Genomic DNA, 22,004 nt, shown 5'->3' with positions numbered 1-22,004 from the left:
CGTTATATTAAGACATGCGTTGAGAATAATGACCCTGCACTTTGAAATATATGATGTAACTAACTTTAATTATTATAACAACTTTAATTTATCAAGAACGCTAAATTTAAATACACAAAAAGTCAGACATTTAGCTTATAAACTCACAGTAACCTACTTGATTTAAATTTAAAATTAGAATTTAAAGTTGGTAATAAAACTTTATAATTCACAACCTTTTCATTCGCATGCTACAAACCTCATTTTATCACCGCCTAAGTTCAATGCGCACTTGTAATGTATAAATGAGTATTATTCCGTTATAAATACTGGTTGAAAAACATCAAATTTAAAAAAAGAATACATAAAAAACCTTAAACTCTCAGCTTCTTAAAAACTGATTAAATATTAATTTTCTTTCAAAACACATGTGTTTAAGAATTAACGTAAGAGAAACGTTTGAGCATCGCATCGGTTACAGTTTGTGTCATCAAATATTCACACATTACATGCTGTAAAACTGAAGCCTTTTGGCCGAAGACAAAGATGCTTTTAAGCTCGCCTTGGAACAAAAAGGTTGGAGTCGTCATTTTTTGTGAAATATTTTTAACAAATCTTTCTTTATAAATATTTTAGATAGTTGGCTGTATAAAATCCACGGAATCGAAGCCTCATTTATAAATGCTTTAACTTTGATTGTTTTTAGGACACTTCATTATTATAAATAGATAGCGACGCATACAAGAGACGGTAGTGTAAATTTATTAGCGTACGACAGTGCTGTGGTCTTGGGTTCGATCCCGGTGTCGGGAGTAAACAAAAATTCACACGGACGGAATTGAAAATGCAAAACTGTCTGTTTGTTATGCCTTACAGCTAAACCACTAAACCGATTTTGATGAAATTTAGTACTTTAAACTTCAAGGACGAACAGATTACCGCACAGCCGATTCATGTATCAACAATCTTCACATATCAGCACGACTCCACATCTTTGTTTCTGTAGGATGTTAAAACTCTGGCTCACCCACTTTCCTACTTCGCAAATTGCAACTGTGTCGTCAAACTTCGTACTTACGTCATAACAGTTTATCTCTATACATCCTTCGTTTGATATTAACGTTTAAATTACTTTTTTAACATAAAACTAAGATGCTGTGAGTAATATTTCTGCTTAATTGCATAATGTTATAGAGACAAATAAATTTCATTGTTGGAGTCAGACGCTCTATGGCAAGCAATAATGTCCAAATGCTATTGGTTTAAGGTTCAATTTGCAGCCAGTGTAATCAATGAGAAATATCAAGCTAATCCTTATGTATGATAACGAACGCCGTATAAAATAAATTGAGTTTTAATAATTCAAATTCAAAATAAGAATACTTAAATAATCCAATTTTAAAATTATTCTTTTAATTGTTATGAACTCTGTACTAAATGGGCTCTATACAAAAGTAGTACACCCCAGACTCCCGTCAGAGAAATAACACTAATGCATATTAATGCCAGTGAAATAAATCGATTAAACCACAATCGACTAAAACGCTCTTATGAGAATTGCCACCTGCGAGCGAGCAGCTCTAAACAATACACGGCCAATTCCAAAAGCACCATTTAAACTTCGAACGGGGAGGTGAAACAGCCATCTAAATTCGGTAGTGTTACCAATCGACTACTTAATTGGAGTTACATTAGTATGTAATTAAGGTGCAAGGGTTATTATAACCCCTCCGGGTGGTTTCCACCCGTTGCGGGATGAAGGTGCAAAGATTGTTCCGTTGGCTTAATCGATTAAATCGATTAATGGCTGACGTGATTTGTATTTAAATTAGGAAACATGGCGTACCTGCTTCTCTTTCTGATGTTTGTTAAAAGTTTTTAAATTTGGAATAAAAATAACTATTGCGTGTAGACAAATAGGTGGCACCTTCGGAGTTTAGAATATTTATTTAAAATTGTTCTTTTTTTAAATTCAGTTCATTTGAAGAGTGTATCCTCTTCCAAGTAGGTCGTAAGACATCATAAAATCTTTTTATTCTCTTATAAAGCCGGTGTGGCCACAAACAAATTGTCTATGCCACAAATTTATTAAATCCCCATAAAACAGGTTACACGGTGCGTAATCAGTGATAAAATACAAAGGGCCTTATCTCCTAATAGCCGTAAGGTACCCTTCATTTGGCCCGATCTCAATAAATTTATGAAAGGAGTATAGCCAATAAGGGCACGGGGCACATTCCATTAATTAAAATATTTAATTAATTCACCTGAAATGGTTTTAATCAATTCGCTTTGACTCAATTTATGACGTAGGGTGGCCATCTTAGCAATTCCGATAGTTTTATATTTTGTCCTTTTGAAGAAAATTTCTTTATCATTTTGACTTGAGTAGATTTTTTGTAAATGATAATTATAGAGAAAAAGCAATATGTTTTTATTATTTATATAAAGAATTCTGGTCCCTACTTTTCAAGAAAGGTCTCATTAGAATATTTTAGTGTACTTATAAAAATCCTGAAATCCAATCCTGATCCAAAATGTCAATAACTATGATGATAAATCCCGAACAATATACTAACCCGCTGTACTTGTTCCAGCATGCTCCGCGCGCTAGACCTGGGCGCGGGCGAGAGGTCTCTGGAGCGCAAGCCCGACCCTCTGAGGTCGCCGGCCGCACCCGTCCGCGAGGAGAGAAACTCCGCCGAGCGGGAGCGCAGCACCGAGCGACGGGATACAGGTATGTTCCCGACACGACTTGACTCAATTTACAGAGTTCAGAACACTAAAGACTCTTGGTGGAAGTAATACTGACAATATCCTGAAGTTCACGGTAAATTTAGTCAAGTTATTATAGTATAACAAGTCGGTTGAAATGTTACATTTGAACCGGCTGTAGCCCTTTGTGGAAACGCTGACGCGAAGCTCGGGTCGTGTGGATCCGAGCGGCGTGTAGCTGGCCGTTGTCACGTGACCGTATACCTGTATACGTTGTGTATGTCCGTAGCTAGTACGTGTTCGCTTATCTCGGGTCGCGCCGCAGCGAGCGGTAGACGACCATTCCAGTTTCCCACCACCCAGCCATGCAGGTCACGGACGTGCGTAACCGTTCAAAACGCAAAAAAAAAACATACTGAATTAATGCGAGATGACAGACGCCGCGCGCGCACTTAACATTCGCACATCGTATGCTGCGACGCTTACGTGCGTACGCCCCGCACCCGGCACCCCCGCCCGCCCCGTCCCGTCCCCAGTGCCCCCGCGCCCCCGCCCCGGCACCGCCGAGCTCCCGTAACCGTGCTCTCATCGCAGGTGGCGAGGAATGGCCGAGCACGCCCCCACCGCTCAACAACAACACCACGCACCACAATAACAACGGGCCGGTGTCGCTGCCGCTGCCGCCGCCGAGCCCCTTCCGCTTCGAGGAGCACCGCCCGTACCGGTTCGCGGAGGACATGGGCCCGCTGCCGCCCGGCGCGCTCGTCGGCCGCCTCGGCGACTCGCTCATACCGAAGGGGGACCCGATGGAGGCGAGGCTGCAAGAGATGCTCAGATACAACATGGACAAATACGCGAACAGCAATCTGGACACGTTGCATATAAGCCGGAAAGTGCGGGAGTTGCTCTCCGTGCACAACATCGGGCAGAGGCTGTTCGCGAAGTACGTGCTGGGGCTGTCGCAAGGCACGGTGTCCGAGCTGCTGTCGAAGCCGAAACCCTGGGACAAGTTGACGGAGAAGGGGCGCGACTCGTACAGGAAAATGCACGCGTGGGCGTGCGACGAGGCCGCCATCATGCTCCTCAAGTCACTGATCCCTAAAAAAGGTACTTTATTCAACGTTTATTTGTCTTGTTGCGCTGGATGGACTCGTGGTTACATGCGGTGACGCATCGTGTAGGTTTAATACTTGTTTAGTTATTACTGTTACTTTTGACTCTCACTTGCTTGAATTCTTTACAATTCGTTAAAAGTTCTGTCACATTTCTAATGTACAACAAATGTAAGTCACAACATACACCAACTCCTTCCCCAGTAGTACTCACAACAGGAAATTGTTCGAAAATATTTTCACATTCCCAGCGCACTGGCGGCAAATATTTTTCACTAGAAAATCAATCAAACGCCGTCATTGGCCTCTGTTAATACCACGCATTATTGCCGCCATAATTTCCGAACCCTTTAACTCAATCTTCCGACCGACTTGCCGCTTATCGCTTGTCAGGCCACCTGACAATGCCACTCATCAATCACTGAGGTGAATGCATAGCTCGGCAGATTTCAGGAGGTCTCGCTGTGAACCAACCTTACGCTGTTATTCCATTTATAAATTTACCAGGTTTATAGATTGACTACTGGCATTTTGTGATGTTTCCTTTGCTTTACGTGTAGATTAAAAATAATGTAGCATTGTAGGTAAGACTATTTTTGAAAGGTAATTTGGTCAAGGTAAAAAATTATTATGCCACACAATATGTTACTTAATTAAAATAACTTTAGTGTTATTTATTCTGACAGACAGTATGTTAAACTTCACTATGCAGATATTACTTTGAACAACAGGATCAATGAGCTGTTTTGGTTGTCTATATGATTTCTATCAACTATTATACAGCTCTCACGATTCTTAAAACTAATATGAATATAATACACTTGAAGATAATATCCGGCTTTATATTGTTCGATTTAATTCAATTTTTATCTTTTTAAATCGAATTGAATCGAATGAAACACGAGACTATTTGAAACTTAAACCATTATTGCACACTTATGATTTTAGCACTTATTTGTTTTAATTTTTATTTGTATCCTAACCTTGTCCCAGTTTCGTCCCGGACCTATCCTTGAATCCAGTCGCGTGCAGTTATCCCTATTACTGGTGAAAAGGTCAAAGTACCATGAACGGGAGGGTTGCTATTTAATTTTAAAAGTCTATGGCCATTTTTTATTTTTTTCTACGTAGCAATGAACCTTATTTCTATATTCAAAATTAATGTGTTCTATTTTTAAATGCCTTTATAATACAGGCACAAAATAGTCACAGATTAAAAAGCATAGGATTTGAAAATTAACTTTGTTTCGTACATTCGTTCAATTAAAACAGTTCATAAAGATACGGAGCGTTTCAAAATAGGGCAAAAGTGTATGGAGGGAACAATGGAGGAGTAAGCGGACACGCAACTAGCGCCGGCTCATACAACGACCACTTTCCACAGAGGACATCTCGCGCCATTGTTACGTGTTGTCTCTGCATTAGCATAGACAACGGTGTTTTTATTTTCGGTTATGAATAGGCAAAGGAATCTCTGTTAAGCTTAGGTCACTTATTTTTATCGTGTTTTTTTAAGACAGTTTCTATTGACTGTCGTGTAGGTTTTCTCATTAAAGAACTGTGTAGAGTCTAACAATCGTTTCTTTTCTTAATCTCGAGGTTTACTTTTATTATACTATCATATTAGTTTTTATATTTATATGCCAATTCAAACATTAAAACAACGTCACAATTAAACAAAAAAAAAACATTTTGTCTTAACTACGTCATCCGCCATTTTTTACAAAAGTGTTTACGTAATTAGGAACTATGCTGTCCATAGACAACAAAACTCTATCGTAACCAAACACATTACCAAAAAACAGTCCAAATTAACAAGGAAAAAGCATAAATCTGGAGGACAATGCGCGTTTACCCCGCAGTGTCTCTGGCCACCGCACCCCATCGATACCGCACACAAATAGATTGCATTACAGATACGTTATATTCTTTTATTCCTTTGTAGCTTGTAAATGAAGTTACGTATCTTTGTCTAGAATGTTCTTTTGCAAATCAGAGACAATGCGTTGTTGCGTCGAACTTGTTTGGATAAAACGCTCTGTTTTGGATTCAAATTTGCCAAGTTATACCTAATAGGCAAAAAAATGGAGATCCAATATAAACACCAAACAATTGATGCTAAGTGTTCATCACTATCAAATGAATCATGGATCCAGACTTTTAACTAGACGAAATTTTGAAGGGTGTTTTATAGACTAACCATCTAAGAACACTTGATGGATATTATAATTTCATCTCTGTAAAGTTAATAGCCTACAATCAAAAGATGGCAAAACACGATACATTTCAACTATGAAACAAAACATTTAATCAAACCCTTCCATTTTAAAGCCTATTTGATACCTAACTAGCATCGGCGATCTCTCATCACCTGTAAGCATTAGTATGATAAAACGAAAGTCAATAACACAAGCGATGTGTAACTCAGCATCGAACCCGGCAACTATTACGCGTCGTAATGACACATAATGAGCGGCCGCGTCACAACTGGGCCGTGGGAACTGATAGCTTAAGAAATACACCTGACGGACTGTGTGGAGGGTTTGAGAACTGTTTTAGATTGGGGACGTAAGAACCCATCTTATAAGGTAGGCAGATTTGGGTTGTAGGCTAGGAGGCTAGTGGTAGGCAAAAGGAGGTTATGTCGCTGGCTCCCCATTACCAGGTTCTATATTAGGTCTATTTTTAAATACATCGAATCATATATATCACGTTGGTCTTGCAGTAAAAAGGCCAGTAATAAAGATAAATAATAGGGAACCATGATATTGTCTTTTCTAATTTGTACCGACATGAAAATTTTAACCATATAATCCACATAAATAATAATGTACATACGATCATATGAAAGCGAGCCAACGTTACCTGAGTCATGGATTTGCTACTAGGGCTGTTTTAGCTTGTACTTTGTTAATACAAGTCAAAAAACGGTACTGCGAGAAAAATTGTCATTAACAATAGCCACAATTATGTCTGATATTACCAGACAAATAATTTCCAACACTCAACTTCAAATCACAACACAAGCCAATAAACTCTAAAGGTAATCTTAACGCGTATAACAAGAAACGCGTACACCGACGAACGAAAATCCCAAGGAATCGAACACTCATATCTAACCACCGCTGCACGCCATAATCTTCTAACCACTCATTTAGCATAGTTGTTTATACCTTTCCCACGTTACACATACGAGTGCGTAATGTCCGTTTGTTTGTGAAACTATTGTCTATGTGTGAACAGTGGACACAGCTGGACTGTGTTGTCATGACTTTAGTTTTTTTTAATTTGTCTAGTTATAATTTGAATATCGAATATAAAATTGGCGCGGCAATATAATTTACGCATTAGGTTGTATATGTAAATGTAAAATACGCGCGAAAACTGTTCTAAATTCAAAACGCATACGCGTATTCCGAACTACATTAAAACCGTGTATGACGTGGCCGCAGTAATTGTATAAAAAAACTAATAATAGATAATAAACGCAAGTGAACCTAAAGTGTTATGAACGGAGCAATTACAACGTGTTACACTATTACAATTCATTAGGGGAGAAAAAACTGATGGCGCTTGATTAATTATAGCGGCGATGTATTAATACCGTACTTAGGGATATACTCTATTAAATGTAGAGGCTTGTCTGTGGTAGGTGCCGGAAATTACCATAAACAAGACATTGCAACTAAAATTTTGTTAGCATAAAGTATTTTTTTTTTGTATATAGATGTAAGTAATTGTTTCTTCTTATTTAAAAAAAATACCTCATAGACAAAATATGTTTGTGCTTTCAAGCTTCAATTCTGAAACTTCTTCAATCACTAGAACATACTTAATTTAATTATCCGTCTAAATTTAAGTGGATTGATGCAATCCGTCCCTAACTACGTCAGAGAAAAATAATAATTGTATCGTTATAATCCAGACTGAACACATTTACAAAACAAATAAATCGGTAAGCCATCGTCATAAGTAGTGAGGTCTCGTGAAATTGTTTTTCAAGCCGAGTTCCCGCTCCCAATTAAATGTGATTAAAACGCTTGTAAATATTATAGTTTTGTCCATGGTTCAGTGATAAAAATAATTGAACGTTAATTCTTATTTATGAGACGTGCGCCGCCTGGTGGCTGGAATCTGAAACGATATGTCAAAAGTGACAGTTATCAATTACGTTGCAAAGGAAACAATTTGTACAGCCGCGATGAGATAGAAAAAGTCTACAGTAGAACCAACCTTATCCATAGCCAACTACAGCTGTGAATTTAAAAAAAGAGGTCCAATAATAGTACAAAAAAAAATAATTACGTTCACATACACGCAGGAAATTTCCATAGCAATATTTGGACAAAGTTTGGCACTCGAAAACGTTCCGAGCGTAGCGTGAAAATCTATTTTCAATGGGCCACTATCGGCCGAGGCAGGACACCCGAAGGCTTTATGCTCGAAGTTAAGCACTCTCGATGCTCTCACGAACTGCAAACTCCCCTTGTAGTGCTCTTAGTTTAACGCTAAGCAAATTTTAATATTCAATTGTGCTTTTGGATGTTCGAGATTTGTTTTCGGCTCCGCGCTCGAATTAGAAAGGAGATTGTAATTACTATTTGTTTTACTTTATAATTAAACCTTTATTTTGAATTGTTTAGTCCGATAATAATGACTTTAATAGCTGTGAGAAGGGTTTGTGGATTTCATATTTTGGTAATTGGTATTATATCTGCTGACGTATCTAAATGTATTTCTTTCTCTTTGAAAGAATGTTGTAGCCATTATTACCAGCCAGTTGCAGCATTGTCATACAGTCTGGTTAAAATGTGTTATAATAATAATTTTCAAATTAAAATATAAATTTACTTGTCTCTATATCAATAACTCCTTTGCCAGACATTATAGTATTCGAAATCTAAAATGTTCTAAAATTAAATCCATTTTCATAAAAGGAACAACTAGCGATACGTTATCAATGGCGGGTCACGTTCGAAAACTCCGTCGCAAACGTTTAGAGCTGAACAGTTTCCAACCCAAGTGTATTCACCGCGCGCTAATACTCGGACCACGTCCAACTTACAACTTGCGCTTCAGTTAGCAACTTCTAATAGGATTTGAATTTCGAATGTTGCTTTTTAATTTTTTTCATATTATGAACCTGGAGTTGGGAGTTTTATTTTTTAATTAAGATTAAGACAATGGTGTGTAATTATACAGTTTTATTGTATAAAATATGGACAAACATAATTTTAATTTGTGTTAAGGTATTATAATAGTTTGGTCATCTCAAACAAATTATTTTGTCATTTAAAATGCAAAGTATGTAAATTTAATCCAATATAAAAACAAAGATTAGTTTGCTATTCTAAAAATATAATATAGATAGGTAGTATCATTTTTAAAAGATGCTATATATTATGCAATAGCAAATATTTTTTTACATTATATTTGACTTATGTTACATACAAAAAAAATCTATTCAATTATGTGCTTTGTATAGACAATTCTGATCAGAATGTAAATCACTGCCATCTACCGGCTAATAGTGTAAACAAACACATATTTTCACCGGATTGCACACCGTACCAGACGCTCAAAAATGTAAACGTCGTGTATTAAACCACCTTAATTGAACTGGTACAACACTTATAAAACAATAATGAGCACGACTATAACGCAATTACAGCTAACATCGCAAAGGACGTCCCCAACAAAAACCCACGCGCGGCCCACTTAGAAAGCCGTTTGAAAAACTAAATAACCGCTTAAAACGCTTACGCAGAAATAATTCAGCGTAAAAACTTTCGGAAAAAGCGAGTAATGCGCGCCACAATGTACACGTAACGCCCTCTGTCGTCGAGTAGCGTAAGACTGAAAAATTTCGCATGGAATTCGCTCTGACCGTCGGCCGCTTTGATGGCTTCCGACGAAGCAATCAGACCACTTTAAGGGCATATTTATTATTATAATACCTTGTATTATATACTTTATATTATACCTAAATATCTACAGTAATAACGCTCAAGTAATTGTTGCAAAGCGCGCCAAGAGCACGCGAGTGGGAAGGGGATACCTTGCATCTCGCTCGCGCATTTCAAGTGTCTATCCTTTTTAATTGTTTTAGCAGAGATTTTTATTGTATGACGCGTGGAATTATTTATTTAAAATTGCTTCTGCTTTCACAATTAGAGAAACGTTGTCATTGTTTTATCATGCACTATTACAGATTAATTGCATGATGACACTGAACAGACAATAGAGATGTATTTTTGACCCATTCTAAAGAGTTTTTATGTGGTCACATAAAAATCCAATTTGTATGTTTTAAACATGATTCTGCTATTTTAGTAATCCATTTTATACATCGTCCGCACTCGCCATCCGGATATAGAACAATTAACAAACGCCTTCCAAGATTTCTGCATTACGATTTCTCTCAAGCTTTTAATAGTATTTAGTCTAGACTATCGCGGATTTCAAGTGGTTCCAGTCGTTAGGCCGTACCGAGGGATTAAACATGTCATCTTGATGGAGAAACAACAGGGCGAATCGACCCCGCAATGTTTTATTTTTGCTAAAATATTTCGTAGTCAATTCAAGTGAATTATATTATTTATAATACTTTATGTTTAGATTAGGGCATTATAATTAATAAGGTTGAATTATACACCAGGTTTTATCTAATTAATCAAGACTAAAGAAGTCATTTCAAACGGCCACACAAGTATTTAGCTTCAACTGCCAACCCTGCCTCTGCAATTAAACTATCGCCCAAAACACAATATATCAGGGCAACACAACAAAATGAGTAGCTCTCCACATTGAAACGATTCAAATTATTTCAGGACGCTATTAATGCTTATTGTGTTAAGGACGTGAGAGCTGCGCGCAGCTTTATCGACAAAATATAGACAATTCCGTTTACGTTCTATGCTATAAGTTACTGGCCCATCTCTATTACGTCACGGTTTAATTATGAACTACAAAAACGTTCTTTATTTAAAAACAATTGTGTAGTAAAACGACAAAAAATTATATCCTATTTTTAGTTCATTAATAAATCGACTAGAATTAAAACGTCATCGCGACGTACTGACGTTACTTCTACGCTAGAACTTTAATTAATAGAATTTGACGTCATACGAATAACTACAGTAGAATTATTAGTTAAATTTTGTGCTTCATCGTAAAATAATACAATTAAGTCTATTACTTAAATGCGTCAGTTGTCGTCATTAGTTTATACTTAAATAATAATTTGTGTGATTTCCGCTTGGAATAACATCAGACTTGAGAATTGATATGGTCTGTAGGTAACCTTTGTTTAAGATAGCATAAACGATTCATTGTTTCGTATTCTAAAAGGATGGCGTATGTTGTACTGTATACTTTTTGCTAAATATTATGATATTTTTTACATATGTACAGGTCGAACGATTGCGTTGAGTTATATTCGTAAATTTTACTTATGGTTAATATTAAGAAATAACAAAAAAAATGAAGTAAATATTTTTTAAAATCCTCAATTAATGTCTAACTTACGATTAAAACAAATCGATAAAACGCATCGACTAGCTCACACAACGCGCGTTCTAAATTCGCAAAATTGGCGCCAAAAACAATGACGCGCGGCCATTTTGTTAACCTCATTACGAACAACAGTTTAATAGGAAATTAAATGCATCCTGACGTATTATTTGGTTTAATTAATTGCTTGTGTTGAAACAGCGGCTTAAATCACAGCGCTGTCACACAAGATGGGCCGTTTAACCTGTCACGGGGGACGCGATTTGTGTCCGCCATTTTATATCTTGCTCACTTGTCTTGCATAATTAGCCAGGATTAATGCCGGACTATGAATGACTTGGAATATTGTTATGTTTTAGTAGTTTAAGTGTGGCTAGGCTAGGCTACCGTCATGATTTCCGCGACTTTAAGATTATTGAACACTCTTATCCACATTTAATGCAAAGAAATAACGACTACGAGATTAGGAAGCGAGATACCCATTTTCTTTAAAGCATTAAATAGAACACTAGATAATATTATTTTAGTAAAGACTACTGCATAATATTCACACATTTTGGGGAACGGTACATAACGTATACCTAGGTATTTATACTAGCCACAATACCCACCAAAATGCAGTCATCTAAAAACCCTAGCGACTTGTTAACTCCAATAAGATTATTATTCTCCAAGTCTACACACAATCTAGCAACTATGGCGGAACGCAACTCGTCAACACATTTAGACTACAGTATCAAATCTAGTTACTTGAGATACAACAAGAATACCATCACGCTCAGAACAAGAAATATAATTCCCTATTCCCGCAGCTCGCTTTGCAACATTTCCCGTGTGGTCAAACCCAGGTAAAACATAATAATCAGCCCCCGAACAGTCGCGTGCTACGTCCTCATCAATCGTATTTGTAATCAATAACCGGCCATGCACTGATCGTCATTAATAATACAGTGCGTTTGAAAACTACAATGTTATGGTTTTTAACTTCACACGAGACGCTTCGAGAGTCGCTTTAGGGCGATTTTGACGTGACTTATAATTCCAAAATCGGTCCTGTCTTAAAAGGCGGGCTATATGATACTTGTAAGTTATTGTTTAAAATGTACATTTGCCTACTTTCTAAACATGGATTCAATTACGAATTACCCGCCAAATTTCCTAATACAAACTGCGTAGCGACAAGCTTGTTGCGTATTCTACTTTCAAAAATGTCAAACATGTACACAAATACGGATATCATTCGCGTATAAAAAACAAATAAGCAAAAAGCTAACAAGTGGTTTTTATATCGGAGTTGCCGCGACGGGGAAATTCGGTTATTTCATTAGAAAAAACTTCATCCCGCTGATATCGTTAAAAGTTGGACAGATAACGCCGCGCCGATACCTGCGGGACGCTATCTATAGTCAAGCGCTCAGAAACTCTTAAACATTATTTGATTCTTTCGTATAACTAATATACTGATATATTCTCCTCGTTCGCATGTAGCGTATTTTTTTTTTTGTGAAAAGGAAAGTCCATCTACTTACTTCTATTATTCTCGTACCAAGACTTTTTATACTTTCTTCACAAACATCTAAAACAGTAAAAACTGTAGTTTTGCAAACTTCACACACACACTTTTCCCTTCACAACACTCTATACACTTCAAAATTCACAACGTTTTACACTTTCAAGTCGCGACTACGAATAGGAGCATTTTGAGCGCAGTGAGCGCAGTTGCCAAAATTGATTATCGAATCTAGTTACCAACTACTGACGCACGCGGAAAGAGCGGGTTTTTTCACCCCCTTTGGGAATGCTGAACGATCTACAAGCGCACTGATGACGCGAAAATGCACGCAATAATTTATTTACGTTAAGTTGCATCGTTCAGCCTACGTGATTATATAAAATTTGAATTTTATTCGAACATGCTTCCACAGATTAAAAAAAATTGTTGACATTTAAAATTGATTTCGTGTTCCTTCGACGTGAAATGATCAAACGGCGTAACACTTTAAAAATGATTTATAAAATCATGTTCTGATCATCACACGATTTTCTTTAGTGTGTTGCGAAATTCACCGGGAACAAACATCGAACGTAATAAAACACCTTGCTACGAATATAAATGCCTTTTGATGGCGCAGGAATTGTTTCCGGATGTTGGATGTAAATTTTTTAATAATACCCACTGACCCATTTCATAAGTTTTATATTTGTTTTTAACACTTATAAAATAATATATTTATTGTGACATTAGATCGAGTTACCGGTTTAAAAATGGATTTTTATCGCATCCCATGAGTCGATTTTCCTGTCACATGTGCTGGTTTGATGTCGCGAATGTTTTGAAATCATTTGCACAATAATTTAATAGTGTTCCTGCAAATTTAAAAGTATTTTTTTAAATTAAATAATCTGACATTTTTATGTATTATATTAAGCTAAATGCATACTGGTGCATGTTCATCGCAAGACAGGTGCTGGCAATGCGACTTGCAATGTATTGAATTTTGTACATAAAATACATAAATACATTCAATATCATGCACACAGTTTTTCCCCATACCAACACTTAAATTCGGAGTCTTAGGACCTCCAAAAGACTTTCAATAATCAGTCAACACGGAGAGTCTTCGGGTCTCTCGGCTTAACCCCTAATATACCAATACCCCAACTATATCACTATATAAGTTACATCTTACCTAAAACAAAATGGCGGAAACAAAACCCAGATTAGAGATCATCCACGATACAGCTCAATACACAATGTATCTGTTGAGAGAACGGCACGGCCGGCAGATTGCCGCCGAGCACGCGACGTCCACCCTCACGCAACTCCAATCGACATAAACTTTCGCCAATACTTTCTCATGTTTTGTTTGATCTCAAGGTTTAAATTGTATCCGGTAGCATCTAGTAATGAGTGTTTTTAGAGGTGATTGTAATATAAATAGATTTTCGTTGAGTTTAGAAACGTTATGCTGAGATAGAGTTTCTAAATTGCTGGTGGTTAAGGACTCTGACACGACTTAAACAGATTTGCAGTTTTCTAAAGCTTTAAATTAGCTAATGATAACAGATGATCGCTTATATGTTTATTTATTAAAATGTACGAACTCTACAAAGTATGTCAATATCTATGATGTGGTAGTAAAGTTGCATTCCTAGTTAACTCGTAATGTCACAAGTGGTGATGTTTTGACGGTTGTACGAATACTAGGTGATGCGTACAAAACTGGAATTCAAAATTAATTCATTAACTTTAAATGTGACAATCCCGGAATAATAAGCGCCGGCTGTACATTTCACTGTCCGGACACTTAGCACCCAATTTAGTGCAGCAAGTCGGTTTATGCAACTATTCGTTGTTGGGATTAACAATTCAAATGGTGCAGTTTTTCCAACGGCCGTCGACACTTTCGAGCGGGCCTGACGTCCGCCGCCGCCGCCGGTCGACATGCAAATAAGCATCGATCCGCCACTGACGTACGGCACGCGCTCTTTCTCACCCCTTTCTTACGACTACCCGCCAACTTGATTTACAATCCCGGACACACAGCGCCGTTAAACTCGACCTCCACACTTATATTACAATGGTATTTTTATAGTATTACAGTGACAGCGTAATTTAGGGCACACCGGCCCCCCCACACGATCCGAAACGTTTGAATATTCATACGGCGAGCAATCAATAACGGTCTCAAATGAAATAGTTTTCGCGTGCACGCACGCGATTGTAATGTCGCATAAAACAAATAATTTCTTAAGGTTTTTGTTGTTATCCCCGCATCGTGGCTCGCACTCTCGCCCTCCCGCGGCCCGTCGCCCTCCGCCGCGCCACTCCGCGCCGCGTGGACGCGATCAAACCGACGCCGATAAATTTAAAACTTCGTGACTGGATGACGTTAATTGACCGCGTAGTTTTTTTCAAAAATATCCATCAAAAATGCACATCATAATGGCGGCAATAAAAAAATGATATCGTTACGTATTTTATGGACGTCGAGATAAGAAATTACAAGCGCTATGTGAACTAGATCAATAAAAATTTAATATAAAGCGGTGGTGCGCGGCGGGCGGCCATGTTGTGGTGGCGCGGGCACAAGATGGCGCGCGCGCTGTTGCGTCACGCGCCGGTGGAAATAACCTCAGTTTTTGACAATATTTCGAGGCACGTCGCGGTAATTGTCCGCGTGCCGTTTACAGAATAACAAAATGTCAGCAACAAGATCAAAGGCATGTATAGACGTGCGTTGAAATTTATCGATAGCCCGTGTGTGGAGCGGCGGGGGCGCACATACAAATTGCTACATATTATGTATCTGATTACCAAATAGATAATTTTTGCACAACGACATTTTTATGGTAACATGAGTATAAAAAGTCTTTTTGTTCGTCCGACAAGCTTCCGTTATTGCTTCGTTAACGTTATCGAGGATGGTCGATGTGCGTATTGTGTACCCTGCCTTACTGTTTACATGTTATGTTCGACCTTTGCTCGCTTGTTTAAAAAACGCTCTTGACATTGACACAAAAACTATTATGCCAACTAGACAAACATACTTTTAACTATCCTACCTTCATACCTATTATACCTACTTCTTTAATGCTGGATTGATAACAAATACAGGAACATTAAGAAACACGAAGTCCAAAAATAAATTGTAAATTCAAGTAGACTAGGCATGAACTTAAAACCTTCTTTTATCAAAATAATCACTAAAGAAAGTGGCAATAACGTAGTTTAAGTTACGCGCTTCGAACGCGTGCGCATGTTTTCCTGCGGGAATCCATCCCTGACGAATCGCGCAAATAGTACTTCGAAATAATATGTTTTTGTTAAGTATTAGCACCATAAACATAAATAGCAATTAAGAATATATTTATAAAAATCACGCACATTATGCGACTTTATTGCTTACGGTTTAAAATTTCTACAGTGACAAGGCAAAATTAAATTTGTTGACTGAACTAAATAAAAGAGATTCTTGGTAAAATTTCACAATATTACTAAAATATTAAAATACGTGATAGATGAAATATGTTTTTACTCCCTCGATCATAGAATTGACCCAGTGTTGGTAAGATAGTAACATTACCGAACGTTGCGTGTGTCAGAAGTTTCAAACAGAGTGGCGAACGCCACACGCCGTACATTCTAATACCATTTGATTGGTGGCCATCGGAATAACTGTGCTTTTACAACAAAACCCGAACACGAATATGATAGACTTATTTGCACTAATCGTAAGTTTGTATGTTGGTACTTAACATTCTTATTTACTTCTTTTTAGGTATATTTTTTGTTGTTAAAAACCACATCCAAATTCGTCAAATTTGCGCATAGTTATAAACATTCAAATTTAGGTATCTATGTAAGAGTTGTTGCATTGGCAAGGAACACTCTTGTGTTGCAAAATCTGATGGGAAATATACTGACAGAGAAGCATTTATATGGCCATGAGCTTACTCTATCTATATAATTATACTAAAAGAAGCAAAAATTAATTTATATTCCAACTAAGTAGTACGAATTAGTATTTATATTAAACTGAGAAGCAAAACCACGGCGTAAATTAGTCAGCTATATAAATTTACAATTGCCTAATACAAATTCAAATTGAACGACCACCATACATACTGACAAAGATTGACTTTTATATCGGATCTGTTTAAAATGTTGTCAAAGCGTCAATAGCAATAAATTTTGCTTTTATTTCTCTACCCAAATGAATGTTAATTGCGGTTAGGTTTGTTCCGAGAAATTAATAAGTATGCAATATTTTGTATCAACGAGGAAGTATAAAACTAGATAATCTAGATTAGGAATTTATAGTAGCAATAGAAATAATTTAATATCATTATTACTTTTTTAATAAACTGTCAGCTGCCTACGGACCTATACGATTCAGAGAAGTATCTCACTTGCCACCCTGGTCTAATGAGGGAGAAGAGTATACTTTAAAATTATAAAATATTTCCCAAACAAATCTCACCAGCATTTACAAAAGCTATAACCATAGAGCAAACACAAGTTTATTAATTCTCTTAAATTATGAAACCGAATCACGTATTAAATGTTATCGTCTGTCATTATGGATATAAAGGCAACGTTATGGTCATGTAAGATTATAATCTTCAAAACTGGACGGTTTCTGAATTTATTTCCATCACGTGTCCACATTGGTCGTTAAGAATGGGAATGGGTTTATAAAAATATATGCTCTATGGTCGGGCATGATCGTTGTTTTTTTTATTACGATTTTTTCGAATTTGGAGCGTGTGACTGGCTGTCGACTGTCACAATTCGTTATGAAATATGAAAGTGGCATGGACAATTTGTTTCTAGTAATTTCTATCAGTCATTATACTGTGCAATTTGCTTGTATTTACTATTCGTAGTATATTTGTATCACAAGTCTACTTTCTAGAAATCGACTTTAGTAAGAATCTTGTCCTTATTTTATGTATATTCTTTTTATATGATAAGATTTTTGGGTAAGAGTGATCATACAAAATATAATAATAAAGTAGACCTGTTGTATGATGTATCGACAACTCATTGATATAACTGCACAGCTTGGAAACCTTCAAATCAAAATTTAATAGACCAGTTTTAATCAGTCTTTTTTCCTTCCTTAATTTTTAGTAATAATTTAATAAAATCTCTCAAACTTTCTTTCTTTAGTGTCGCCAACGAAAATATCGCATTTATTCATTTTTTAATTCGCATATAAAATGCATTTAAGACACCAATAAAACTTTGCGAGCGTTCGAAGAAAAACACATTTCATCCATCGCTTTATGCATTTTATTTGTGATTAATCAGAGTTGAAATTTGCACAATCCGGTAAAATCGAAAATAAATCACTACGGGAGCGGAGTTGGAAACATTTTATAAATGAATAAATGTAATTAATAAAGAAAATTCTATCATATAACAAGGGAATTAGAACCTAATTTTAATAATTACCTACTCGTAATATAATGGAGTTTTTAACGATATTTTAATTTTAAAAAGGCCTTTTAAAAAGTTGTTTAACTTGCATCAAACATTTAAGATTTGAAGCTTGATTTTCGGCATTACCCAATATTTGTTTACCCCAATTGTTACTCAAGGATTACGATAGACGTTGCCTCATCTCTTGGACATATTGACTCAGAAGTTTTAGAGTAAAACGTTTTACGACGTATTTTTAGAATTTCCAAACGTATCTAATTTTATCATTTGCCGTAATCGTACGTGCTTTGTTTTAATCGCTGTCTACGTTGAAACACTTTTGTTGTGGTTTGATTTCACATTCAGAGACGCCAGATCATAATATAATACCATTTGGTATGTAAAAAAATACTTAGATTCCTAATCAAAACTCTCTGCAACCAGGCTTCCTAAATTTATTTTTGAGACCTGGTCCCTGCACCTTAATACAGCCCCCAGAAACGCTGAAACAAATAACCAACACATTGTTGGTTTTAAAATTAAATTTAAGGACGCAATTAAACTCTTTGTGAAATCCTTAAAATTAATATGTTAATTCCCGCGCGATCCGTTTTCGGAATCGTTAAATACCACAAAATGAGCCCCGAGTGTATTGTGATGTGTCGTATTGTTCCAAATGATTGCTTGTTTTTGGATCACATTAGTACGTCAACGGGTTGGTCGTTTCGAAAAAAAGAGAGAGAAATGAACTCAGGATTTATGTACCGTTGATTGAAGACAGTTATAACCCAATAAACATTATTATTAAGGATCAGAGCTTATAAATTAATGTTAGAAATGATACGAACAAAATTATAATTCTGTTATGAGATCCAAAGCAAATTTCAAAGTAATGTACGAATATTTAGTATAACAGTCGCAAATAAAACATAAGTGTGTTCGTTAAACGCTCTAAAAATAGGACGCGATAATAATTTCCACTCGCAACTAACTCTCATGCGAACTTAATATCAAAAATTCTTTGAACTTTATATATCGTAGCAAATAATTTTCAAAGATCAGAGTCATTCTGAAACCATCTTACTAAACGAGCGAAACTAATTACCGCTCTTAATTAAACTAAATTTAACGAATCAACGTCTAAATACCGCCATTGTACGGCCAGAGACAATATGTTGACAGGATGAATGGCGGCAATATGGCGGATCTCGCGTAACTCCTCTTGTTTATGGATGCGCGGGCGCAGTTTTAGGATTACGGGCTTAGGCGACGATTGGGCTTTCTCATTCAAATATTATCTTGCACTGCGTTTAAATGACTCGCCTAATTTCAATTGCGACCAAATATAACATGTTTATTTACTACTTGGCAACATTTACTCGGACAGTGTGAGTGTGTGGTGGCCATTAAACACATTTGTGTGTTTGTCAAACGACTGTAATATATTAAAAACAATAGTAATAACGCTAGCGGTGAGCACTGCGTCTCTAATTTCCAGGAGTTTGAATGATTCACGATGGCCTACGCCTTGTTTCCGTCCGTTTGACGCCATGTTTAAATTGGCTTTAGGGTTGCAAGAAATGCAATGACTGTCAAATTACTAGAATCTTGTAAAATGATCATGTTTCATGAAAACCCTGAGAATTGTGGATCGCATTGTCTTTGTGAATTCAAATAAAAATGTTCTTTCTTATTCATTACTACTATGCATTATCCTAACATCATTTGATCGAGAATTTTACTGATATAAATAAACCGATATTACTTTTTTTTTTCTCTATATAAGACCTAGTTATCTATGAATACAAGCAAACAAACGTACAACTAAGTCCATCCATACAACAACGGCACTTTAGCAACCAAAAAGACCACTTACCAACCAACTAAGATGTAGTCTCGTCCTTTCCAGTTGGTACTAAAGATGGTACACCAGGTCCAGGTTTTGGCAGACCAGACGGCGAGGGTGACGAGCGACTCGCCCACATACTGAACGAAGCTTCGCATCTTATGAAGACTCCTGGCCAGCCTACCAATGATGATTCCAGGAGTAATGAGGACTCCAGCTCCCCGAGGACGCAGTGTCCGTCGCCGTTCTCGAATAAGGTACGTATGAATTGATAAATGCACTTTTTTAAACTATACACATTTTAGATAGCTTACATTTTTCTTTTTCAAAATAATTTTAATTTCATTTAGCTTCTTTAGTTTAGTAGTAGTGATGTAACCTCGGATCCGATTTTCAAATCGAATCGTGCGAAATCGTAAAACATTCCCCATTTTTGGGAAAATCTCGAAGTAAGGGTGAATTAGTGACATCTATACTTACCATTTCTGAAGTAAAAGAGTAAACTTATATATGCTAATTTAAATGCACAATAGATCATTCTATAGAATTCTACATTCCATTGAATTATAACAGTGACTCCTATAAAAATAACGTATATTTTTAACATACATTTTTATTTCCAGGACTCGAGTCAAAACCGAAGGCTGAAGAAGTACGAAAACGACGACATTCCCCAAGAGAAAGTGGTACGCATCTATCAAGAAGAGCTGGCCAAGATCATGACCAGGCGGGTGGAGGATATGCGCCACAGTCGCGAGGGTTTCCCTGGGTAAGTTACACCACCACAGCTTAGATAGATATTAAAATTCAGACAGAAGATCACTTCATGTTCTACAACAGAATAGTTTTGATCTCATTTAGGACTTTAATGAACTTATTATATGACATAAAAATATATATCAGGTTACGAATAGTTGAACTAAAAACAACATATAATTTATGTTACTACCCTACGAAACCATTATTCAAACGAGAACAGCAAATCTAAAACTAACATATAGTATGTTCCCACCATTTTTCAGCGGAGGGATGCCGCCGCACATGGAGAGACCTCCCGAGGACATCCGCATGGCCCTGGAGGCGTATCACCGCGAGCTGGCCAAGATCCAGCCCGGCAGCAACATCCCCAACCTGCACAACTTGCCAGGCATGCCGCCGTTCCCGAACATCCTCGCGCTGCAACAACAAGCCATGCAGCAAGCCCAGAACCAACACATGAACGGCTCTGGGGCCATCCAGGACCTGTCCCTGCCTAAAGACAAGAATGCCAAAATGAACGGAATGACTGATAGCGATAAGGATAAACCGTTGGACGCTGAGGAGGCAATACGGCACGCGGGCAGTGCGTTCTCGTTGGTCAGGCCGAAACTCGAACCTGGACAACAGTCGACAGGCTCCTCCGCGTCCAGCCCGTTAGGAAATGCAATCTTGCCACCGGCTATTACGCCGAACGACGATTTTAGCAGTTCAGCAGCAGCGAGCCCACTGCAGCGAATGGCTTCCATCACCAATAGTCTTATCTCCCAGCCCAATAACCCTCCTCATCATCCTCCACCACAGAGATCCATGAAGGCGGTCTTGCCACCCATCACGCAACAGCAGTTTGACCTCTTCAACAATTTAAATACTGAGGAAATAGTTCGAAGAGTTAAAGAGGCGTTGAGTCAATACTCTATTAGTCAACGATTGTTTGGGGAGTCAGTATTAGGGCTGTCTCAGGGGTCTGTGAGTGATCTGCTGGCGAGGCCGAAGCCATGGCACATGCTAACGCAGAAAGGTCGGGAGCCATTCATCCGGATGAAGATGTTCCTGGAAGACGACAACGCTGTACACAAGCTTGTCGCGTCGCAGTACAAGATTGCGCCGGAGAAGCTCATGAGGACTGGAAACTACAGCGGAGCACCTCGTAAGT

General features: G+C 37.4%; 1 protein-coding gene across 7 annotated transcripts in view; it reads left to right on the top strand.

Annotated features, from left to right (window-relative positions):
• LOC115442390 (homeobox protein cut) overlaps positions 1 to 22,004 on the top strand; it is a 170,352-nt gene that overhangs the window by 145,994 nt on the left and 2,354 nt on the right. For 3 of the 7 annotated variants that reach the window (XM_030167413.2, XM_037436868.1, XM_030167418.2), the window contains 5 exons: positions 2,577 to 2,716; positions 3,289 to 3,801; positions 20,141 to 20,349; positions 20,716 to 20,861; positions 21,094 to 21,998. In XM_030167413.2, coding sequence (XP_030023273.2) covers positions 2,577 to 2,716; positions 3,289 to 3,801; positions 20,141 to 20,349; positions 20,716 to 20,861; positions 21,094 to 21,998 — 1,913 coding nt within the window. The remainder of the gene's footprint in view (positions 1 to 2,576; positions 2,717 to 3,288; positions 3,802 to 20,140; positions 20,350 to 20,715; positions 20,862 to 21,093; positions 21,999 to 22,004) is intronic. The other 4 variants (XM_030167417.2, XM_030167414.2, XM_030167416.2 and 1 more) reach the window with 4 other exon arrangements.

The sequence above is a fragment of the Manduca sexta genome, chromosome 9, assembly GCF_014839805.1.
Source record: "Manduca sexta isolate Smith_Timp_Sample1 chromosome 9, JHU_Msex_v1.0, whole genome shotgun sequence".
Taxonomy (NCBI): Eukaryota; Metazoa; Arthropoda; class Insecta; order Lepidoptera; family Sphingidae; genus Manduca; species Manduca sexta.
This window is presented reverse-complemented; position numbering and strand designations above follow the sequence as displayed.